This window comes from Tachysurus fulvidraco, chromosome 23, assembly GCF_022655615.1.
Source record: "Tachysurus fulvidraco isolate hzauxx_2018 chromosome 23, HZAU_PFXX_2.0, whole genome shotgun sequence".
NCBI classification, from domain to species: Eukaryota; Metazoa; Chordata; class Actinopteri; order Siluriformes; family Bagridae; genus Tachysurus; species Tachysurus fulvidraco.
Window position 1 is genome coordinate 7,604,713 of NC_062540.1, and position 26,049 is coordinate 7,630,761.

Consider the following 26,049-nt stretch of genomic DNA (forward strand, 5'->3'; position numbering starts at 1 on the left):
TCATTCCGTGCTCAACTTAATGATACAACTCAAACTAGTCTACTGATCTTATTTGTCCAATGATAAATTTGCAAACTTATCAAAACATTATCCGCAAAACTCCCCACTGTCAAACAGAATCATTGATGAATGCGCAGGGTAGAAATTCGGGTGAAATTTTACTAAAGCTGTTTGTTTTTACCAAGATTATCCTACATGACTGTTTACCAATTACAAAACTACATTTAAGTTCACTGTTACAGGCTAAACTGCCATTTTGTAAATTCCCAGTTAATGCCATTAATTCCCATTAATTTCCATATTTTCCTGTTAATTCCAATAGAAAGTTTCCAGCCATGAAATTTCCTGGAAATTTGCAGCATTAATCCTTATTACAAAGTGAATGTAAAAAGCAAGACTGTCTAAATGCTATTCACTACCCAGTGGTATATACTCACCACTTTTATGATCGATTTCTCCCAGGAAATGGCTCTTTCCAGTTGCAGTAGACACAATGAGAGCTGCGATGCACTTCGGCAGCGGCCCAGGGCTTGCCTCCAAATCCTCAACCTGGGGGTGATCTCATTCTCCAGGCTACAAACAGACCAACACAAAGAAAGGTGTACAAATAAATATTTTTAAAAAAAATGTATCATCACATCAAAGGTAAATTCCTGCCTTGTGCTAAGCATTCCTGAAAAGTTTCCAATTCAGTACAACCCTAAGCAGAATCAAGTGGTTAATGCAAGATTACGTCCAATAAACTGAAAAACAAAATCTCTCTTATTAATAAGATACCCGCTGAAGCACACAGATGGTAGTGTCAAAATCTGACACAAGCAGGATGACTGATTGCAACTGTCTTTTTCAGTATTGTTGCTCACTTTATGTGTCAATTCATTGGTACAATATACCATCTTCTAAAAGCTTCTTCCAGCATGATAATGCACAATGTATCAAAGTCATGACAACCTGCATTCATGAACATGAAAATGAGATCCATTTTTTTAGTGGCATTCACAGTCACTGGCTCTGAATCCAATTGAACACTTTAAGAATGTGGCAGAATGGGAAATTCATAGCTTCGAAGTTAGCTGTTTTTAGATCAAAGGGAGCACTACCCAGTATTAGTATAGTGTTTCTTATAAAGTGCTCAGTGAGGGTATGTAAAATAGTATCAAAAGATCTGAAACTCTTGAATTATTCCTTTATTATTTGTCATGTTTCTGACCTGAAGGTGTCCATGGTAATCTCCTCTCCTCCCGGTGGAGATGTAAGAGGAGCTAACCGCATCACCTCAGCAAGATTCCACAGTGGCCCCTTGAGATAGCGCCGCTCAATATGCCTCTCCAGGTTGGTGAGACGCATCACAGCCAGATCCAGGGGGTTTGTGAGTACACGCAAGAGGTCCCACCACTCTTTTTTGCTCCTCAACATCCAGTCTTCTCTGGGGTCCACTTCATGTTCATAATATTGCAGATCTTCCCGGGTAGAGTCCGGCTCTGGAGCAGTAAAATCCTAAACAAGGGAAAAAATTATAAAAGAGAAAGATAATGCTGCTCTTAGTTTTGCTCAGTATCAGCAGCCCAGTGTTAACATGGGCATGCTGATTTAAAGGATGCCAATGAAATGAGGTAGAAATAAACTACCTTGGACCTTTTTACTCACCTTAAGCTGCAAATCAGCTCCCAACACCCTGTGCTCCAGGTCCTCCACCATTTGAAGGATGCTAAGGTCAGTTTGCATGGCATGATTCTGTTCTACCCATGGGTGCTTCACTGCCTCAAGAAAATGTCTGTCATCCTCCACCTTTAGATGAAAGACTGGATCTAATAAGTACAAAAGACAAATAAATGATGTAGAAATGTAAGCTCAAACAACTTACAGGATTTCACAAAAGTGAGTACACACCTCAAATTTCACCAATAATTTTATTATATGTCCTCAAGGGACAAAACTATACAAATGAAAATTGGATATACTTTAGAGTAGTCAATGTGCAGCTTGTATAGCAGTATAGATTTTCTGTCCTCTAAAAATAACTAAACATACAGCCATTACTGTCTATATAACTTGAAAGAAAAGTGGGCACACCCTAATTGAGCATGTCAAAACTGTGTCTATTGCTTAGCTACATGATCTAAACAAACCCAGTTCTGGAATAACATACTTCTTTGTTTATCATCACTATCACCCTGATTCAATTCCTAATCAGGGTATCCAAAACTTATACAGGTACTGATTAGCTACACGATCTAATCAAGCCCGGTGCTGGAATAACATACTAAGGACAGATTATACAAGACACTTGTAACAAACTTGTAACAAATTGATGGTAAAGGATAGATTTTCATAGGTCACCACAGATAAGGAAACAGCAGGAAGTGGCTCAAATACCAACTTTGTAAGGTGAACACATAATTTGAGGTGTTCCATACACAAAGTACACAAGGTTTGCACACACAAAAAATACATTTAAATAGTTGTTCAATATGTTAATTGTTTCAGTAAAGCTTCTGCAACATTTGTACACAAGTTTTTTTCCATATTGGTGTAACAGCAAATATCCACATAATACTGACTTCTTAAAATTGACTCACCTGCTATAGGTTGTGTACAGCACTCTGTCAGAAACTCCATGTGTTTGGTAAGGTTCTTTAGTAGGACCCTTTCTCTGATTCCACGGGGATGAAGAGCAGTCAAAATTGCTGTGAGTTCCTCAGGCTTTCGAATCCACCACCAACCTTTCACCATCTCTGGAGATGGAGAATATTGATACTACTTAAATCTAACCTTCTGAAACAAAATCCACTGTATGATTATTCCGGTTTAATATGTGAACAAGTCAGTATAATTTTTTCTAACAATCAGTCAGTTCTAAAATTATGGACACCCATTGTAAAGATGGCTATAATGAAATGTAATCATACAGTTTGTATAATGACTATCATACCATTAACCAGGATATTTAGGCTGGTTTATCCCTTTGAACACCATTCAGATCTATTAAGTTGTTCCAATAGTTTTGGGGGACAATACATACATAAATGCCACTTAAACAATCCCATTAGAACAAGTAGTTAAGGTGGTGTCAAAGTGCTGGTTAGTTCTTCAACCAAGTCACATCTGCACCTTTTAGTAAGTAATTGTTGCTTTCAGTAAATACAAGTGTGGCTTCTGCTTGGGTAGAATGAAAATCTGCAGCTGCAGTGGCCTGTCCCTAATAAGACTGGACACCCCTGTGATAATGTGATGTGATCTAATGAGAATTTTCTGGAACTTTCTTGAATGAATAAACACTAAAATTAAAGTAAATCTGCCAAAATATTATTAGATCGTCGTTGTTGTCATCTATAGTGCCTTGCAAAATTATTCATACCTACTGAATTAACTTTAATGTTAAAAGTTTTGTCATGTTACAATCACAAAGAAAAATGTACTTTATTAAGATTTTATGTGATAGACCAACATGAAATGGCACATAATTGTGAAGTGGAAGGAAAATGATAAATGGTGTCCAAATTCATTTTAAAAATAAATATCTGAAAAGTGTGGCATGCATTTGTTTTTAGCCCCACTGAGTCAATACTTTGTAGAATCACCTTTCACTGTAATTACAGCTGCAAGTCTTTTGGGGTTTGTCTCTACCAGCTTGCACATCTGTAGAGTGAAATTTCTGCCCATTCGTCTTTGCAAAATAGCATCTGTAAATAGTGATTTTCAAGTCTCGCCACAGATTCTCAATTGGATTTAGGTCTGGGCTTTGACTGGGCCATTCTAACACATGAATATGCTTTGATCTAAACCACTCCAATGTAGCTCTGTCTGTATGTTTAGGGTCATTGTCTTGCTGGAAGGTGAACCTCTGCCCCAGACTTTTTGCAGACTAACAGGTTTTCATCTAAGATTGCCCTGTACTTGGCTCCATCCATCTTCCCAACTCTGACCAGCTTCCCTGTCCCTGCTGAAGAAAAGCATCCCAACAACATGATGCTGCCAACACCATGTTTCACGGTGGGGATGGTGTGTTCAGGGTGATGTGCAGTGTTAGGTTTCCGCCAAACACATAATGTTTTGAATTTTGGACAAAAAGTTACATTTTGGTAGCATCTGACCAGAGCACCTTCTTCCACATGCTTGCTGCCCACCCAATTTTGATGCCTGTTTTTCTACAAAACTACAAAGGAAGATGGCAAAACTTTAATTGATACTGGCTTCCCCAGAGGAAAAGTCAAAGATTCTAACGCCAATGTATCCAGCAAGCTTAAGCTACACCTTTGCCTCGTTAGGGAATTGTTAAAGGTAGAAATTGCCCCAATTGCAGACAGACTGGGAGATCTGGATGAGGATGTTCCTCTGATAATAAATGCATTTGACAATATGCAGACAGCTATTTGTCATATTAAAAGAGGATCCTGAAACTTAAGCCTGAATTTAATGAGGATAAATTTACATTTACAGCATTTGGAAGAGGCCCTTTTCCAGAGCGACTTACATTATCTAATTTTTTTATACAGATGAGCAATTGAGGGTTAAAGGCCTTGCTCAGGGGCCCAAGAGTCACAGCTTGGTGGACCTGGGATCGAATTCACAACCTTCCGATTGGCAGCCCAACACCTTGTAGCCTTGCTACATTATTAAGGCCCACAAAAACAAAATATTATGCATATACTTGCTTTTGGGTTGTTAAAATGAGCATAGTTTTGTTAATGCATAAATATAATTTTATTTGTGTTTCAGGCCTTAATTTAAGTTCATTGTTTGTTTTGAGCTGGTTTTGAGTTTGTATGCCTTATATCAACATCCTTTATTTATGTTGTTAATTTTGGGGACTTTTAGGTTGAAACCCTATTATTGGTGATTGAAGGGACTTTTATTTTGAATGAGTACACTTGAGAGGAAGGAAGGCCTAGAGAATAGGGTAGGCAATGGTTGGAAGTTGTGCATGCTGTTCTCCCCTACTAGCGTTTTTCAGGGGAATTCCTGAGGTTTTTGGAATCCCTTTTTCCAGGAAAAGGTCTCCAATTGAAATAAGGGTGGATTTAATGGCTGCTAACTTTCAAGAGACCATATGATTATTATTTTTTTCTTCAACCTTGGGATTTATCTATTTTTCTGGGATTATTCATATTTCTACAAGGACTGAGAGAGGCCTAACTAAGGACTAAACAACAGACAGTCAGCTAAGTGGTGAACAGTTTGTGTTTGTATTTACTGTCCTAATATATGCACCTATTCTTAATCCAGTTGTATGTTATTCAGTCGTGTCCTTTTCTGGCCTCCTAAACAAAGTTTTTCTATTTAAACACAGTATTTGAGTGCCTGAACTTTAGTGTAACTGTAGGTCTAAGGATTCACTGAGACAGATTTGTTACAACCTTAACCACTAAGCCACCACATGCCCACATAAATGCCACCAGTCCAATATCCAACTTGTGGGGCTGAAAGAGGGAGTAAAAGGGCATAATCCTCTGGGATTTATACAGAATTATTTTCCTAAATAGATTCCCTCTCTTGCTGGTAACCTTACATAATGGAGGTAGAAAAGCCCACTATTTTTATAGCAGTGAACATTCTATATCTACCCCCTGTACATTAATTTTCAAGATGCTGTGTTATTGTGATCGAAAACGATCCTGAATGGAGCCCAAGCCACTAGACAAATTCATCATATGGAAGTTCTACTGTGTTTCTTCGGATTACCGAACTCGCATAGTGTCTAAGACGAAAATGATGGCATCAGCGAGGAAGCATGGGATATCGTATCAGATAGGGATATAGTTATTTTTGTTCTATCCCATGGTAGTAAAAGTTCATCAAGGGAAGATGTCTCTCTTCAGAGACGAAGTTGAATGTTCAGTCTCAATCTTGAACCCACTATAAAGTCTTCTCTGAAGAAAGATGTAGTGGTTGCATCATGTGAATCTGAGATGCATGAATCTGCAATTCCTATGGATGACTTTGCTGAGCAAATCTGTTTGTTTCTTCACCCTAAATGGCCGGGTCAGGGGTTGGCAAAGGAACTGAACTACTAGGTTGACGACGTATCCAAAGATTGTTACTTTGAGGGAAGGAAAAATGTGATCTAACTCTTTGCTTACTGGCAATTTTGTTACTGTTCTTGCTTTTGTTTTTTCATTCTATACCCGGGATTGCCCGCATAAGTTTAATCTATTAAATACAGATGTATAAGCTTTTCATCCTTTATAAAAAAAAGTGTAGGGAGAGCCATAAATTTGAATTAGAAAAACAAATTAATCTACTGGAGAAGAAATTTAAAGATCCATTTTGTGAAACCCGTCAAGTTAAGATGTGATGGTACAGTGGTTAAGGCTTCAGGTTACTGATCAGAAGGTTGGGGTTCAAGCCCACAAGCTGCTGAGACATCAACATTGGGTCCTTGAGCATGGCCCTTAACCTCACCTGCTCCAGGGGCACCTTACTATGGTTGACCCTGTGCTCTGACCCCAAGCTCATAATAACCTGGGATATGCAAAAACTTAAAGCATTTCACTGCATGTCTGCATATGTGACAAATAAAATTTGACGTTTTGGCCTATTCCTTGAACATTTTAATTTTCCTAAATTAAATGACTCCCGGCGCGATATATTAGACAGGCCTTTGACAGTGATTGAGATCCACCCTGGATTCCATGAACAATAATAAAGCTCCTGGGTTAGGTAGGATTTCTCCAGAGTAACTGAAGACACTATGGGACATAATCGCACCCTTGATTTTTGATTCGCTTAATTTTGCATTAGAAAAAAGAGCTTTAATTTACATAATAAAATTAATAACTTAATTTTAATAACTTAATAAAAAGGGGAAGGATCCACTCAAATTACAGAACAGTTAGCCTGCTATCCACAGATCCAAAGATGTTGGCAAAGGTCCTGGCCTTAAGATTAGATTGGCGTATAGGAGACTTGACTATGATCGGTCCGGTTTTCTAAGATTTGCTGCAGAAAATGTAAATAGGATTCTTCATATTATTCAACAAGCAGACTCTCATACAGCCTCCTTTGCAATCCTTTCTCTCAATGCATAGAAAGCATTCAATAAAACTGAGTGGAATTTTTGTGGTCTGTAGCATTTTTCTTCTACAAGCAGTCAAATACATTTATTCAAATGCACAGCCAGGGACCTAACTGGTTCATAGATCCCCCCCCATTTTAATCTTGTGCAGGGGTACTCGTCAAGTATGTCCCCTGTCACCCTTGCTCTTTAATTTACCATTAGGGCCTTTGGCCCTTGCAATCAGACAATTTCTGCAAGTTATATGAGAACGTCACATAAAATTTTTACTTTATGCTGATGACATTTTGTTGTATATATCAAACATAACAGATTTGTTTAAGGAACACTTAAAATTATTTGAAACACTTGGTAAAATGCCCGGTTATAAAATCAACTGGAACAAATCCATAATTTTGCTCCTTCAATTTAGCTGCTGAATGCTGAATCAGAGATTCAGACTTTATCTACTATGATTCCTGTCAGTGAACAGTTTAACAGAGTTTCAGTTTTATTAACTATCATTTCCAAAAAGAACTATGAGTCTCTTCTGGATAAGACTAAGAGCAATCTTCGATGTTGATCTCAACTTTGTTTGGCTCTTCATGGAAGGATTTCACTAAGATGAATATACTTCCGAGGCTAAGCTTTTTATTCTCAGTATTACCTCTGGCACCATCTACTAGCTATTTTAAAGAGAACAATACAGCAGTATCAAAGTTTTTTTGTGGAATAATAAATAATGTAGAACTCGTCTTAAATCTATGCACCTGCTAAACCTCATGGTGGCGTATCTACCATGTGGTAGATACGCCACCATGAGGTTTAGCAGGTGGCGTATCTACCAGACATTCAATCCTTATATATGGCAGATGAGACAGCTAAGCAAGTAGATAGATGTTAGACTCCTCTTTGCCATTGCAGGCCTTAGAAACCAATATTATTTACCTATTATATCTACGGGATTTAACATTTACTGGACTATCTAAGAAATCTCTGGAAATCTGGACCGATTATATGCCATTGTATTTAAACCTGGAAAGCAAAAGAAAAAATTATGGGAACTTCAGATTCTTATAGTGATTCTACCCAAATTTGGCATAATAATAATCTTTGTACGGGTAACAACCATATTTACCACATACAAGTATTTAGACCTGTACAATAATTATGGGATTAACTCCTTTCAGATTGTAAAGGATGAATCCTCTCACCCAACATCTTCCTTTTTCTTAAGATTAAAATATCTTCTCATCCTGTGATAAAATGGATATATTCTAGTATTGTTTTTAGAGGTATTGTGAATATATTTATAAATCACTTGTGGTTCAACAATACTCAAACTTTCCGATTGAGGGAAAAGGGAAAGGGAATTTAATACTGTGATTGCTTGGGACAATGTTTGGGGGAATTGTTTTGCTACCACAAAAAACCCAGATCACCAAACTATACACTAAGTTAATCTATAAGTTATATGACACGTATATAAAATTAGAAGCAAGCCCGTATGTCACCAGTGGAACAGCTCAATTCAAGGTACATATATGAATATGTTCTGGGACAGTTCCAAATCTGTTTGCTCTGGTCCTTGATACAGGACTTATTGTCAGATCTTCGGATGACTCGGATCCAAAAGGACCCACTGCTTTTTCTCTTGCTGGATGATTCATGGCTGTCAGAGTCAGCCAATCAAAATAAATTCGGTCTGCTGCTCTTACTGCTGCCAAAAAGGTTATTCTGGAACTGTGATTGGATCCATCTATCCCAGTTAGGTTTACTTGTTGTATGGTATATTGTTGTCATACTTGTTGTATGGTACCCTTTTGTTGTGTACCAATGCCAAAATACATTGCACCACCAGAAAGAAAATACAATTATGATTGGACTTTACTGACTATCAGACCTCTTGAAATCCTAAGTTGTAAAAAAATATTTTGGACTTGGTGGGTATGAACATGTTTGCAAGGCACTGTATATAGAGTCCCAGTCTCAGAGAATCATATAACTATATCATGATGTAGCCATCACTACCATGTCTTTATAAAAGGGTGTTCACAGATATACAGCCAAATAACTGTGATGTTTGTTTTTCTGACCATTGAATAAATCCATGTGAAATGCAATTTTTGTCTCATATGTGAGATAAAACTGTTTAGTATTCTCAAGTCGAATAAATATTATATATCTGTAATAAATATTTCTAGCACATGAAACTAATATCTGTTTTATTTATCCCTCTTTTGTATTTTAAGGGGTCCAAAACTGAACAGACTGGAAAAATTACAATCATTATAATTGTATTATCTATTTATTAGGGGTATGAAATGCTGAAAACCTATTGTTATTTACTGGATTTTAAAGGCTCAATCACATAGTCCTGCAACCCTAACATTTTTCCTTAGAATTTTTCTTCAACAATAACTTCTGATTACCCAATAAAATAAACTGTGAAGACCATGAATAATATGGACATGAACCTTCATCACCATGTATAGTGGTGTGAAAAAGTGTTGGCCCCTTCCTGATTTTTTTTGGTTTGGATTTTGTTTTCCCCTAATAATAAAATCCTTAATTTAAATACTGTATGTTGTGTTATCTTTGACTAATTTAAATTGGTTTGATGATCTGAAACATTAAAAGTGTGTCAAACGTGCAAAAGAATAAAAAAATCAGTGTTTTTTCACACCACTGTATTCCTTGGGCAAAATGGGCAAAACTGGCCTAATAGTAGCACTATTGAAGTCTTTTTCCCTTAACTCAATCATTCAAACCTAGATTTTTTTTTAAATAATTTTAAAAAAAAGTTACATTTTTGTGAACTATTCCTAAGATTTTTTCAAATACTAATCTAGCTAATCAAGCTAATCCAGTAAGGAGAGTTTGAGCCTCAATAAAAATCAAAAACATGTTTAGATTTGTAAACTATATGGCCTGCACAGGTCAAATTCACACAAGCTGGAAGGTAGTTTACTGTAACGTATGATTGCTTGGTCAGGTTTGGACAAAATGTTAAATTTATCATAATATGCATAATATGCAAAACCTTTTGATAAAAATACTAGGGTCTTTGAATGTATCAAAGGAGTTCACATTCATAAAGAATATGGTCGCCATCTGTCAGTCAATAATAGGCAGAGCCTAATTTACTCACATAGCTCATGACTGAGTGCATGGGTGCATTAACGGTTTCTCAGGACCTGTAAGACTGACTGAGCTGAAGTTTGGTTTGCTGTATCTATGTACTATGCTGTAGGTGGATTTATTATGATTTAAAAAAAACATGGCTGCTATCAGCTAGAGTTGTCTCTCAGGTGAACTTGCATAAAAAAAAAAAAGATAAGAAATATGAAAAGCATAATAGGTACAGTATTTTCCGCACTATAAGGTGCACCTAAAAGCCTTAAATTACTTACTTTATTATTACTTAAATTACTTTTAAATCTCAACTTAAAACTCATTTTTTTAGGGTAGCTTTTAATTTGACTAATTTTTAATTTTACATAGTGCTTATTTTATAGTCTATTTTGTTGTTATAATTTTAATCTTTATATTATGTCTGTACAGTATTTTTCTTGTTTTTATTTTGCTTTTGTAAAGCACTTTGAGATGTTCTTTTAAAGGCGCTATAGAAAATAAAGGTTATTATTATTATATTATATATTTTCTCAAAAATCAGCCATGCGCCTAATAATCCGGTAATAATTGTGCGCCTTATGTGTGCACCGAGTTCCAAAAATCTGTAAAAATGTTGTGCGACTTTGGTAAGCGCTCCGCTTGATTGACTGTCGGACCATTTCCCGCTGACCATTTCCCGCTGACCGTACATACACTACGTACGCTGGCAGCGATAAACCAATCAGAGAACATTACGTGATACGTACAGTACGTACGCTTACCTCTGCCATGCCTCCGGTAGGTATACTACCGGTATGTTGCAAAACAACATTTGTTTCTTCCTAACCATTATGCGTTCCACACTCCAGGTAAATGCACCTTAAGTTGGTTTGCCATCCGCCAATAAAAATCAGATGCTGGCACAATTGAAACTACAGGCTATCAGTTACACAGTTGTAAATGGGAATAGAGCAGCTGTGAAAGAATTCAACATCAATGAATCTATGGTTTGGAAGTGGAGGAAGCAAGAAAATGAACTGCGCCAAGTTAAGAAGTGTGTGTAACTAAACTCACTGTTTTGCTTCTGTTACCTTTTTTGTAGACTGTATGTTTTAGCATGCGCCTTATAATACGGTGCGCCTTATGTATGGGTCAAGTACAGAAATAGACCCCGTAATTGAGACTGCGCCGTATAATCCGGTGCGCCTTATGGTGCGGAAAATACTGTAAATGTTTTTCAATTTTTGTTAAAATCAAATTTGTGCTCATTTTCTGAGAATAAATGTACATGAACTTTACGTAATTAGATTTCGAATCATACTTTCAAGTATAACATTAAGCAAACTAACCAAAAACAGATCTTCCCAATTTACTCTAAATTCACATTGGTCTCGTGTAGCAGTAGTGCTAATTTAGGCATGTTCAGAATATAAGGTTCATTTTATTAATATTATTACTGTGTAGCCCAAACAAACACCCCAGATTGAACCTTTGTAACATATGTTCAATTCAATTAAAATTTATTTGTATAGTGCTTTTAACAATGATCATTGTCGAAAGCAGCTTTACAGAACATAAGAAATAGTGCAAAAGTACAAATAGTTTAACATTGCGATATGTAAACTATATGGCCAGGTTTGTAGACACCCGAAAATCACACCGATGTGTGCCTTCCCCAAGTGATTGCCTGCACACAATTGTCTTTGTATCCGGTTGCAATAATAGTTTCTTTTACTAAACCTAAGTGGCCCAACCCAAACATGTTCCAGCATGACAATGCCTCTGTGCACATCTTTAGGATGAACTGATATGCTGACTGTGTCCCAGGTGTTTTGCCCTTCAGTAACATAATACAACATAACACAACACAATGCCTGACTTATCTAACGTTCTAGAAGCTGAATGTGGAATTCCTCACAATCACATTCCAATGTCTAGTAAAAAGTAGTTCCATAAGCATGGAGGTTATTATAATGACAAACTGAGGACTAAATCTGAAATGGGATGTTTAAAATACAAATTTTAGTGTTATGTTCAGTTTATGTTCAAGGTCACAAACCATTGGCCATATAGTTTATGTAAATCAACTAGAATAAGATAGGTCTGGTAGGGAAGCAAATGTAAAACAAACTAACCCTGTGGAATGGGCCTGACCACTAGCTGCTTAAAGTAATTTTGCTCCATTTCCTGAAAGTGAGAGGAGGGAGGTCTGCCTCTGCGTTTTACAGCAACTGCCTCAATGTTCCTGTACCCAGTACCGCTGCCCTTCCTGCACCTCCTGCCAGGTCTGGGAGTCTGAGTAAAGCACATATAAGGAGTACAAATTATAAACCTTAACAGCAATGCATGTCATGAAAAAAAATTTAATTATAATAATCAGTAATAAAATTCACCTGAGTAGCACTGACCTTTGGCAGTGTGACTGGTTTAAAATGAGGACTAGTACCATGAGGAAGGAGAGTCTCTTTAAAAGAAGGCATAAACATAGATGCACATGAATATAGTGATTCTTCTTTGCATGACTCCTTAGGCAACATTTGTCTTTTATCTTCGGGTTCTTTCATAAAGTCTTCGGGTTGGCTGGCACCCTTGCTGTTCTCAGCCCCTAATGCAAAGACATCACATTCGTAATAGATAAGAAAGTATTGAGATAGATGTAACCAGAAATGTCAGGTAGATTGGTTTATATCTAATCTAAAATTTCAGAACAATGCCCTTCCCCATGCACTAAATTCTAACCACCTGATTTGTTGTAGCGGTGGCGGCGATTCTTGACTGTGCGTAAATGGAGCTCGACTTCTGGTCTGATTTTGCGAGGTCGGCCCCACCCTCGTGGGGTGCACATAAGAGAAGCCTCACCTGGAAGAGGCTCTACAACTGCAGCAGATGAAATGGAGGAGATATTGGAAGGGTGAGGGCAAAAAGGTTGGTTTGTATTGGTAGCACTGTGCATTGGAGATAGCTGTGGATCCACTATGTCATCCACCTTCACAGGAAACTTAAACTCTTTCTCAACAGAAGGCTTAGGTTCATCCTTCATCAAAGTGTCTCCTGAGGCTGCCAAAGACAAACAACAATAGAAAAAAAAAATTTAGATCTTAAATTTAGCTTTAGTCTTATTTCCAAAATCCATAAAGGCTGCAGTTATATTTTAATTGACAACTTAATGCACTACCATAGCTTGGAATCAGTAAAAAAAAAATTAAATGATTCTTTCTATTTAAAATTTTCCTTAAATTTCCTCAACTAGTTTGCTTTTTAAAAAATGTGCTTTTTTCATTTATTCGTTTATTTTGTTTATTTCATTTTAATTTTAAGTTATAGCTTTATTGTAAAAAATTTAAGTGGTCAATTTGTGTGGAATTGTGTGAATATTATCCAAGACAATCATATATCACCAGATATAAAATGCACATGAATCACCTAAGATCTCTTCTGGCCCTTCTACCAGCACACCACCGATATTTGGCAGCAGCCAGTACCTCCGCTGGTACCGGTCCTGTCCCAGCAACATTGCCCGCATGCAATGTGATGATATGAGCAGCTTCTTACGAAAAAAATCCTGCCGCTGAAAAATAAAATTCTTTCATAACATCATAATGATATGTAAGGTCCATGCCCTTCCACCCTCCGATTTAGTTTCAGCTCCCAACACTTAACACAATACTTATAGCTGCAATTTAAGAACAATGTTAGACAATGAAGTCTTCTGCAATTTTTGTTTGGCATAGTATATCAATGAAGTTAGACTGCAGTTATGTATGCAACAAGAAAACAGGAATTGCAGAAACGTACTTCATACCACTGTGTAGCCAAAATAAACAATGCATCATTAAATAAGCAATGTTAAATAATACAGATTTTATGATTTTAGTGAGCAATATGCTCACTAATGAACTACTGTGATAAAGACCTACTGTAAAAGAAATGAATCAGGTATTCCAATCTGAATAGGGGTCCTTGAGGAATTGACAGAATACTAAAGTTAATAAAGTTACCATCATTGTTCAAAAGTATTAGTTGGCAGTTTTCATTGGAAGTGTGGGGTTTGCGTAGGCAATATGGCAAAAAAAAAAGAAAAAAAAAGCAAAATTATGAGAATCTAACAAGTATTTAATAATAACATATAATTATATTCTTGCTCTATTTTGAATGTAGAAACCCTACCTTGGTTAGCTTATCAATCTGTCGCTCCAGCTCAGGAACACTTGCATTGTTTAAACTTTCAGCCTGTAAGGAAAGATAGATAAACTTATACATAAGAACATTTTAAAAATGTAAAATTTGTTCTCCAATGTTTGCAGAGGAATGAGCTGTAAGTGTTCAGTCAAAAGCTTGAAGCACCATTACAACATCGACAGAACCCAATAAAGTAACTACAAACCGTTCACCTAAAATGTGACATGAGACATGGGGGCACTGAATAACCAGTATCATTGTATTGGCATCCCTTTTTCATTATAATATGATTATGATGATTACTTTATAGAGTTACAAATAGATACAATATGTATCTACATGTTCAACTATCACAACATTTATGTGGATTAGTTAAATACAGTGTAGTGTGTATAAATAGTGTGTTTTTTTTTTTATTTTCAGCATTCCACAAAGTTCTTATGCTTAACTCCCATGGAATTTAAAAAAAAAAAATTACAATAAAAATAACAAGGGATAAAAAAACACATCAGCATCTCAAAAATGACACTAATGCAGCTGAGAATCGAAAATGCTTGAATAATGCTTGAAAAATAAAGCATTATCTGGAGTGACATACAAAGTGCGCTAAATCTCTATTGATAAATATATCGATACTGGTATGCAGGTCACAGACTAAGGATACCAGGAGTCTAAAACATGGGATATCATACAGAAACAATTATTTTTATCTATTTATTGATTGATTTATTTTAAATGTGGTAGAACTTTGTAAAGCTGGAAAAAGTCATGTATTTTGGATCAATTGCAAAGGTTGAATTGAGCAAAGGTAGACATGCCAACAGTAAGCTGCTGTAGTCCAGTCTCAAAATGACAAGTGACTAAACAAGTAAACCTGAATGCCCTGTGTGGATAAAAATGCCAGAATATCTCTGATATTGTAAAAAGGCAGCTGATTGGCCATGGGTACCCCAAGCATCCAAAGTTGCATGCAGTGGCCAAAGGGGAAATCAAAGAGTTGTTTTTGAGAAACTGACATGGGAATCAAGTACCTAGGATGAATGCAGTTTGGTTTGGCTGGAATTGTGTTCAACTGATGAGCTGCTTTGTCAATATAATGCAGGCTCTTGGCATGTCTATTAATAAAGGCTACAGCAGTGGCAGAACCTTCTCTTACAAAGCCCCCCAGTTATAGAAAAGAGCTCCAAAGCATATGTTAGCAATAAAATTGCAAACTCTTGGTGATATTACAAGATAAGTGATGTATTACCTCATAAATTTTCAACTCATCTTTCCGTTGGCGAGAGCTGCCATTCTCCAGGAAGCTGCTGTTTGGGAGAGTCTCATCTTCAGCCACACAAACACGGGTACTACGTCTCCGCTCCTCTAAACACAGCTCATCCTCTGAGCGGCCAGTTTTACGTGCTAGAGCAGCTTTCATTCTATTGCATGTGTGTGAATTAGATTAATACTTAGAGAAATCAATTCAAAATACATTGATGTCAATTTATAAATGCCTTACTTGCGCACTTTGCCCTCTGTAATCCATTTGTTCTTCTTATAGGTGATCATGTTCTCCAGAGTGTTGTCAATTTCACTGTTCAAACAATACAATTCTACTTTAAATAGACAGACAGACAGACAGAGAGTGCCTTGCAAAAGTATTCATACCCACTGAACATTTTGACATGTTACAAAAATGTATTTTATTAGGATTTTATGTCAAATCAAATCATTTGTCACATACATACAGGGTACGATATGCAGTGAAATGCTTTATGCAACTGTCCGGTATAAGAATAAAGAATATAAAAAAGTATAAAAAAGCAAAAAAAAATAAAATGAGAATAAAATAATAAGAAAGTATAAACTATATAAAAAGATGAAATATATGGAGAATATGAAGAAATAATGTATATACATATGCATAAATATACATATACATAAATGTGTATGGTTTTTAAAGATTGTCCTTAAAGTGTCCAGGTGCAGTATGGTGTGTAAATAGTGTACAAAGTGGCCCTGTGCTGTGCAAGTCCAGAGTTAGTGTCCTTAGAATGTCCAGGTGAAGTATGGTGTGTAAATAATGTATGGAGTGTGTAAAGTGTATAAAGTGGCACTGTGCTGTGCAAGTCCGGAGTTAAAGTGACATTGACAGTCCGGAATTAAAATGTCCGTGCAAAAAAAGGGGGGTGCATAGAACAGTGGGGATGGAGAGAGGGGTGTGATAGACCAACACAAAATGGCACATAATTGTGAAGTGGAAGGAAAATGATAAATGGTATCCACATTTTTATTTTTTTTTTTTTACAAATAAATATCTGAAAAGTGTGGCGTTTGTATTTGTATTCAGCCCCACTGAGTCAATACTTTGTAGAACCACCTTTCGCTGCAATTACAGCTGCAAGTCTTTTGGGGTATGTCTTTACCAGCTTTTCACATCTAGAGAGTGAAATTTTTGCCCATTATTCTTTGCAAAATAGCTCAAGCTCAGTCAGATTGGTTGGCGAGTGTCTGTGAATAGTGATTTTCAAGTCTTGCCACAGATTCTCAATTGGATTTTGGTCTGGACTTTGACTGGGCCATTCTAACACATGAATATGCTTTGATCTAAACCACTCCAATGTAGCTCTATCTGTATGTTTAGGGTCATTGTCTTGCTGGAAGGTGAACCTCCACCCCAGTCTCAAGTCTTTTGCGGACTCTAACAGGTTTTCATCTAAGATTGCCCTGTATTTGGCTCCATCCATCTTTCCATAAACTCTGACCAGCTTCACTGTCCCTGCTGAAGAAAAGCATCCCCACAACATGATGCTGTCACCACCATCTCTCATCTGACCAGAGCACCTTCTTCCACATACTTGCTGTGTCCCCCACATGGGTTGTTGCAAACTGCAAACGAGATTTCTTATGGCTTTCTTTTTGCCACTCTTCCATAAAGACCAGATTTGTGGAGTGCATGACTAATAGTTGTTCTGTGGACAGATTCTTCCACCTGAGCTGTGGATCTCGGCAGCTCCTCCAGAGTTACCATGGGCCTCTTGGCTGCTTCTCTGATTAATGCTCTCCTTGCACGGCCTGTCAGTTTAAGTGGACGGCCACGTCTTGGTAGGCTTGCAGTTGTGCTATACTCTTTCCATTTCCGGATGATGTATTGTACAGTGCTGCGTGAGATGTTCAAGGCTTGGGAAATTAATTTATAACCTAACCCTGCTTTAAAATTCTCCACAACTTTATCCCTGACCTGTCTGGTGTGTTCTTTGGTCTTCATGATGCTGTTTGTTCACTAATGTTCTCTAACACACTTCTGAGGGCTTCACAGAACAGCTGTATTTATACTGAGATTAAATTACACACAGGTGCACTCTATTTACTAATTAGGTGACTTATGAAGGCAGTTGGTTTCACTGGATTTTAGTTAGGGGTATCATAGTAAAGGGGGCTGAATACAAATGCGGACACCATTTATAATCACCATTTATAATTTTCATTCCACTTCACAATTATGTGCCACTTTCTTTCAGTATATTTCATAAAATCCCAATAAAATAGATTTTTATTTGTGGTTGTAACATGTCAAAATGTGGAAAAGTTCTGTGGGTATGAATACTTTTGCAAGGCACTATAGATAGATAGATAGATAGATAGATGGATAGATGGATATATAGATAGATAGATAATACTTTGCAAAAGACAGGTGTGAAGAAATGTAAAGTAGAAATGCTTTAAAAAATATATATATATTGTAAAATAATTATATATATAGTGTGTGTGTGCGCGTATATATATATATATATATATATATATATATATATATATATATATATATATATATATATATATATATATACGCGCACACACATACACACATACATACATACGTAATACAAAAGTCAGTGCAAAAAAAAAATCTAAATCCAATAAACATTTTGAGAGACCATCTTGCATTTTTAGGATCTTGTCTTTTGTATGATCTTGAATTTTGCAGGATCAGATTTAGGTGCATGTTCATCAGTTTTATATGTGGGTTGTAAGACTGCCAATAACTGAAACAGAAACAGCTGTGTTGATGCTATGTTCTCTGCTACTTTCATACACCATAATTGAGAACAGCAAGAAGATACACGGTAGTTAAAAGAATCTTCAAGGTCTCACCCAGGCAAAGATTTCCAAGCAGACTGGGGTTTCAAGCAGATAAATGGTGTCCATAATGCTGAGAAATTCAGGCAGATACTTATCCATTATGCAATACCATCTGGCAGGCCCCAAATGTACACTGCAACAGGACAATGACCCCAAAAATACAAATAATGTCTTCAGTGTAGAGAATGCAAGAGTCTCAGAGAGCCACAGAGCACTGAACTCAACATCATCAAGTCTCTAGGATATTAGATGAAGAGACAGAAGAATTTGTAGGATCCTTCATCAACAACAGATCTGATCTGTGGTTAGATCTCCAAGATGTTTGTAACAACCTACCTGCCAAGGCTAAACTCCATTTATAAAATAACTTTATATATAAAATTTTTTTCCAAGAAACTATCAACCTTTGTATTCTTGAAAACATTCTTACTTTACGTATTTTTTCACACCTGCCTAGTACTGCACAGTACCACTGTGTGTGTGTATGTATAAACACCTGCACATTTATGCAGTTATACAATCTTATATCCAGTTAGAACCCCTGGTTTGAGTGTTTTAGCCAGGAACAGTTATCTGAGACCATCATGGGCACAGGCTAACATCAAAATATCAACACAGGACACTCACTCTCACTCATTTTCTACCGCTTATCCGAACTACGTCGGGTCACGGGGAGCCTGTGCCTATCTCAGGTGTCATCGGGCATCAAGGCAGGATACACCCTGGATGGAGTGCCAACCCTTCGCAGGGCACACACACTCTCATTCACTCACACAATCACACACTACGGGACAATTTTCCAGAGATGCCAATCAACCTACCATGCATGTCTTTGGACCGGGGGAGGAAACCGGAGTAACACAGGACAATATAAGATAAAAAATAATAATAATTAACTGGTCTATCCAGTTATCAACTGTCAACTTTCAGGTGCTTTTCTGTACTGTAGTATGTTTGAGTGTGAGATTTGAGTTATAGACTTCCCACCAGTATAAGTATAAGGGTGTCCATCAGTACACATGGCACCAGGACACCCTAGGTCGGAAATCGATGATCGACTTTGTGGTTGTTTCATCTGACCTCCGGCCGTATGTCTTGGACACTCGGGTAAAGAGAGGGGCGGAGCTGTCAACTGATCACCACCTGGTGGTGAGTTGGGTCCGATGGCAGGGGAGGAAGTTGGACAGACTTGGCAGACCCAAACGTACTGTGAGGGTCCGTTGGGAACGTTTGGCAGAGTCTCCTGTCAGAGAGATCTTCAACTCTCACCTCCGGCAGAGCTTCAACCAGATCCCGAGGGAGGTTGGAGACATTGAGTCCGAGTGGACCATGTTCTCCACCTATATTGTTGATGCAGCCGCACGGAGCAGTGGCCGTAAGGTCTCCGGTGCCTGTCGTGGATGAGATCCGCCCTGAGTACCTTAAGTCTCTGGATGTTGTGGGGCTGTCTTGGCTGACACGCCTCTGCAACATCGCGTGGCAGTTGGGGACAGTGCCTCTGGACTGGCAGACTGGGGTGGTGGTCCCTCTGTTTAAGAAGGGGGACCGGAGGGTGTGTTCCAACTATAGGGGGATCACACTCCTCAGCCTCCCCGGAAAAGTCTATGCCAGGGTACTGGAGAGGAGAATTCGGCCGATAGTCGAACCTTGGATTCAGGAGGAACAATGCGGGTTTCGTCCTGGTCGTGGAACACTGGACCATCTCTATACCCTCACCAGGTTGCTGGAGGGTTCATGGGAGTTTGCCCAACCAGTCCACATGTGTTTTGTGGATCTGGAGAAGGCATTTGACTGTGTCCCTCGTGATGACCTGTGGGGGGTGCTCTGGGAGTATGGGGTCCGGGGCCCTCTGTTAAGGGCTGTCCGGTCCCTATATGAACGGAGCAGGAGTTTGGTTCGCATTGCCGGGTGTAAGTCAGACTTGTTCCCGGTGCATGTTGGACTCTGGCAGGGCTGCCCTTTGTCACCGGTCCTGTTCATTATTTATATGGACAGGATTTCTAGGCACAGTCGGGGGCTGGAGGGAGTCAGGTTTGGGGACCACAGGATTTCGTCTCTGCTTTTTGCAGATGATGTTGTCCTGTTGGCTTCTTCAAATCAGGACCTTCAGCATGCACTGGGACGGTTTGCAGCCGAGTGTGAAGCGGCGGGGATGAGAATCAGCACCTCCCAGTCCGAGGCCATGGTTCTCAGCCGGAAAAGGGTGGCTTGCCCTCTTCAGGTTGGTGGAGAGTTCCTGCCTCAAGTGGAGGAGTTTAAGTATCTTGGGGTCCTGTTCACGAGTGAGGGAAGGATGGAGCGGGAGATCGACAGGCGGATCGGTGTATCTTCTGCAGTGATGCGGTCGATATACCGATCTGTTGTGGTGAAGAAAGAGCTGAGCCGCAAGGCGAAGCTCTCTATTTACCAGTCGATCTACGTTCCTACCCTCACCTATGGCCATGAGCTTTGGGTCATGACCGAAAGGACAAGATCCCGGATACAGGCGGCCGAAATGAGTTTCCTCCGCAGGGTGGCTGGGTGCACCCTTAGAGATAGGGTGAGGAGCTCAGTCACTCGGAAAGAGCTCAGAGTAGAGCAGCTGCTCCTCCACATTGAGAGGGGTCAGCTGAGGTGGCTCGGGCATCTGTTTCGGATGCCTCCTGGACGCCTCCCTGGGGAGGTGTTCCGGGCATGTCCAACCGGGAGAAGGCCTCGGGGAAGACCTAGGACACGCTGGAGGGACTATGTCTCTCGGCTGGCCTGGGAACGCCTCGGTATTCCCCTGGAAGAGCTGGAGAAAGTGTCTGGGGAGAGGGAAGTCTGGGCATCCCTGCTTAGACTGCTGCCCCCGCGACCCGGCCCCGGATAAGCGGTAGAAAATGGATGGATGGATGGATGGACTTCCCGCCAGCTCAGACTAGTCTGGTCAATCTCCAACCAACAACATTAACACAGTTATAATTACATAGAGCTCATACTTTTCCCCATTCTGACCTTTGATGTGAACAAACATCAACTGATGCTCTTGACCTGTGTCTGCATGATTGTTTGTAATTGCACTGCCGCCACATGTAAGCTGATTAGATAACTGCACAAATATGCAAGTGTACAGGCATTCCTAATAAATTGAATAAAGAGTGTATATATTTAAAGATGAGTTATATCATACTTAATGACCGTGTTGCTGGCATTGAGCTCTTCCACCAGGAAGGCCAGGATAGATGCCTTAACTTCAGGGCTCAGGGTTGGGAAGCTTTTAGTGCGGAGACTATTGCATATATTCCTCTCAAAGCCATGAGATTCCAGAAAGACCCGGAGCACCTCGGACACTGTGTTGTGAGACAGTTCCAGGTCCACCAGCTTTTCCCCTAGGATCTTCACTGACTACAAAAAAGTCCTTTAAATTGTTAATGCATCTCATAGAGCATACTACACTACAGGAGAAATTATTTTCAATCTTTTCTAAGGGTACCATCATTTTTGTCCATGCAGTTTCATTTGTTTTTTAAATGCTTCTTTTATACCAAAAGCAAAAAGCAATGTCTGATTTTCATTAGTCAATTTACAAATTTAGTTAAATTTGTATTTATTAATTTTTATGTCTTTAAATGGTATGATACCTACAATTTTGTCAACATGCATATTTACATGTTTTTGATCCTCTCTCACACACACCCTCTCTCCATCTCTAGTAGTGAGTACAAGAGTTATCTAGGTGTGTGTATGATTAAAGCTTGAAAGCATGTGAAAGAGCTTTCTTTTCATTTTGAAGTTTGATGGCATCTGTGTTTATGTGGAGGGTGTGCCAAATGTTAATAAAAGTTCAAAGTTTAATCTGAGTACCCTTTGTTCTCCAATCAGGGTGCTCAGGTAACAAATCAGGGTGCTCAGGAAGCAAAACAACATTAGAAAAACACAATGAGAAAAAAATGACAGTAAGGATAAATAAATCTAAACAAAAACAATATAGTATAAAATATCAACGCACCTGGTAGTATGATGGCAACCCAGGATCATGCAACACAGCATTTACCAAATTTATTAACAGGTCAAGAAGTTTACTCTGGCTTTTGCCTAGTCCCAGTAGACCCTCTTGCAAGGTGGCCAGACTTGGAATATCCTTAGGCACCTGAAGACCCAACACCTTCCCATAGCTGTGCAGAAACTCTACAACTGTTATGCAGCAGGAAAACGTGAAACCTGACAGCACCAGTCCTGGAATGCGAGACAATTCTGGAAGAGGCTTGAGTGACAAGAGATCATAAAATATAATTGATTAGCAAGTGACAATTCAACACATTATAAATCATTTATATTATAGTAAATAAAATGGTAAAAAAAAAAAGTCATGTTCAATGTGAAAAACATCAACAATATAATAAACATTATTTTATGCACTCACCATGTGATCAGTGAGGCACATGTCCTCAGTGGGCTTTTTCAGCTCCTCCAAGATTTTTTGCTGCCTCTTCCTCTCCTCCAAGCGTCTCTTGGCCTGAGCCCTTCTCTCTGCCTGCCTCTTAGCTGCCAGTGATGCTTGAGCTTGAGCTTCTGCTTCAGCCTGGGCCTTAGCCAGAGCTTTAGCTTTGCTACGGGCTCCTGCTATCCTTTTCAAAGGACAGACCTTCTCAAGATTCCGCTCTACAGAAACCTTCCTTCTGCACCCTGGCTTCTTTAGTTGATCACTGACAGACTGGTTGATGTCTGTGTCTAAAGACGGAGCTTGGCCCTCTTGCACTGGTTCTCTGGCATTCTGCAACTATTCACATACAAATTACTGATATGCACACGCATATATAGACTGAACAAAATTATAAACAAAACAATTTTGTTTTTGCCCCTATTTTTCATGAGCTGAACTCAAAGATATGACAGACTATTTCTATGTACACAAATGGCCTATTTCTCTCAAATATTGTTCACAAATCTGTCTAAATCTGTGTTAGTGAGCACTTCTCCTTTGCCGAGATAATCCATCCACCTCACAGGTATTGCATATCAAGATGCTGATTAGACAGCATGATTATTGCACAGGTGTGCCTTAGGCTGGCAATAATAAAAGGCCACTCTAAAATGTGTGGTTTTTATCACACAGCACAAAGCCACAGATGTTGCAGGTTTTGCGGGAGTGACTGCAGGAATGGAGCCTACACAAAGTCCAGATAACCCCATTGCGGCTTCCCTGATTGAACTCATAAGGGCCCTCAACCAGAACATACACACACGCACGCACGCACGCACTCACGAACGCACACGCACACACACAAACAAACAACACAATGAGACATTCCTTTTACTAATAAAACCCGAAGATAAGGTACTCTAAGGTTCTTATTCTTATAACCCTTTTTGTAATGTGTTCTTCTTTTAAGGCTGGCCTGACTTCAAATTATTTGCTCCTTAATTTCCCGACAAGGGTGTATTTTATTCATGTGTCAGAAAACAACTGTATTTAACATCAGTTATACTCTAATTACTGATCATGGCATGTTAATGTATACCTGTTCTAATGCTGTATGGCCCTTTAAGGTCTGATGTCAGAATGTATACGAAGCTATCATTTTCTTTTTACTACCCTAATGAAAGTGCATCTTGTTTTATGTTTCATTTTTGTTTCTTTGCCTTTATAAGAACACAATATCGTATTAACATCAGTTACCCTTCGATTACTGATCTGTGTATGTAATGTACCGCTGCCTTTATACCATCATTACCCTTCATGTTTAGTATCCAAATGACCACAAAATTATCGGTTACTCGTTTTTCAAAGAATGGTGTATTTTATTTGAGCACGAAAGGCGCCAGACCGTCTTAATACACCTTGGATAAAACTTTAAAGTCATCTAAGAGTTTCATAGCTAAACCACGCCCACAGACACCTTAAAACAAAGGGAGTTTTTCCCTCCAAAATCTTGGCGTAGTATTGGCCATCTCCCCAAAGATGGGTGGAGTTCGCGACCTTTAAATTGTCACAAACACCACCAATCCTTGGTCAGACTTTCGGAACAGCTTGGAGACGACTCCATCTTCCTTCAAAGAAGTTCCAGCAAGCTTCACTTCCAAGAACGACAACTGCTCTGATCTTCAGGAGAACTTGGAAGAACGTCTGACCCCACCCTAACTGACTTTTCTGAGATTTCTCTGTTGCATCCGGACTCTTGTGCAGTAAGCCAATGCAAGTAACCGTTTCCTTTACCAACCAATTTAGATGCGTAATTTTAAGTAGGAATCTTTCATTGAATAATAAGGTGAATTTAAGTTTCTGTGACGATTTCCCAGTTAGGGTGTGATTAATTTTTGAGTCTAAGCTTGCCATTCCTTTCCTTCCTTTCTCTAGTTTCTTCTTTCCAGTCTCTTCCTCCCTTCCCCCAATTTACTTCTTTTGTTTTATTTTGTATTTATTTCGTTTTCCCTATTTCTTTTGTTTGTGTAGTTAGTTTTATGTTGTGTTTGTCTCATTCATTAAATGTCATATTTTTTGTGCCAAATAAGTGATTGTCTCTGAGTATCGCTCACAAATTGAGGTACCTGCAACATCTGGTCTGAACTACATGCTCTATTAAGTTAATTTAATTTAAATTATGGTATAAAGTAAAAGGGAAGCGAATCTTTCTTGGCTGGGAAGATACAGCCTTCATAGACTTAATAAAGGTTACACGTCCTGTTCGCCGGACGAACAGACCAAATAAGTGTAACGTTAATTCCATTACTGTTAATTTCAACTTAGGTTAAAATATTTAGAAGTCACTATAACACATTATAGTTACTTATAAATATTTACCTTGCTTCGCGAGCCAAAATCACTACACCGTCTCCAAAGGCGTTTCAGCGAATTTGGCAGTACATTCAACTGGCCTCACAACCACAGACAATGAGTAACCACACCAGCCCAGGACCTACACATCCAGCATCCTCACCTCCAATATCGTCTGAGAACAGCCACCCAGACAGCTGCTGCAACAATTGGTTTGCATAACCAAAGAATTTCTGCACAAACTGTCAGAACGTGTCTCATGGAAGCTCATCTGCATGCTCACTGTCCTCTCGACCTGACTGCAGTTTGTCGTTATAACCGACTTGAGTGGGCAAACGCTCACATTTGATGGTGCCGGAACTTTGGAGTGGTGTTCTTTTCACCCAGTTTTCACTGTACACGGCAGATGGTAGACAGCATGTATGGTGTCATTTGGGTGAGCAGTTTGCTGATGTCAAAGTTTTGGATCACTGCATGAGACAAATGGTGGTGTTTTCGGACTAAGCCTGAGAGTAAAGGCTACCTAGCTTTCACTGAGAAATGTAAAGCCAGTAAGCTATTCTTATGGGTCTCTGGAACGTATAAATAAAAAGAAGATTTTTGACAAAAGATTTCAAGGCTGTGTACCAAAAAGCCCAATTTGAACCAACATGGAATATCTGTGAAATGATCTGAAGATGTCAGTTCACAAAAAGAATTAAATAAAAGCTTAATGGCTAAAATGGTGTTTCTACAAAGTAGTAAATAAAGGTTATGAGTACTTACTTAAATAAGCTTTTGATTTTTTAAAAATTGCATAAGTTTCAAAAACGTGTATATTAGTGACAGTAAAAGTAAATTTAATCCATTATAAAACCTTTTAATAGAGATATGTAGTTTTGACCCAAGCGCGTGTTTGGTATTT

General features: G+C 38.6%; 1 protein-coding gene across 11 annotated transcripts in view; it reads right to left on the reverse strand.

Annotated features, from left to right (window-relative positions):
- baz2a (bromodomain adjacent to zinc finger domain, 2A) overlaps positions 1 to 26,049 on the reverse strand; it is a 76,224-nt gene that overhangs the window by 14,544 nt on the left and 35,631 nt on the right. For 4 of the 11 annotated variants that reach the window (XM_027145049.2, XM_027145048.2, XM_027145055.2 and 1 more), the window contains 14 exons: positions 22,794 to 23,150; positions 22,380 to 22,634; positions 21,561 to 21,775; positions 15,789 to 15,863; positions 15,537 to 15,708; positions 14,276 to 14,338; positions 13,532 to 13,676; positions 12,851 to 13,165; positions 12,502 to 12,713; positions 12,244 to 12,403; positions 2,580 to 2,735; positions 1,648 to 1,808; positions 1,211 to 1,497; positions 438 to 573 (listed from right to left, as the gene is read on the reverse strand). In XM_027145049.2, the coding sequence (XP_027000850.1) occupies positions 438 to 573; positions 1,211 to 1,497; positions 1,648 to 1,808; positions 2,580 to 2,735; positions 12,244 to 12,403; positions 12,502 to 12,713; positions 12,851 to 13,165; positions 13,532 to 13,676; positions 14,276 to 14,338; positions 15,537 to 15,708; positions 15,789 to 15,863; positions 21,561 to 21,775; positions 22,380 to 22,634; positions 22,794 to 23,150 (2,709 nt within the window). The remainder of the gene's footprint in view (positions 1 to 437; positions 574 to 1,210; positions 1,498 to 1,647; positions 1,809 to 2,579; positions 2,736 to 12,243; positions 12,404 to 12,501; positions 12,714 to 12,850; positions 13,166 to 13,531; positions 13,677 to 14,275; positions 14,339 to 15,536; positions 15,709 to 15,788; positions 15,864 to 21,560; positions 21,776 to 22,379; positions 22,635 to 22,793; positions 23,151 to 26,049) is intronic. The other 7 variants (XM_027145050.2, XM_027145058.2, XM_027145057.2 and 4 more) reach the window with 7 other exon arrangements.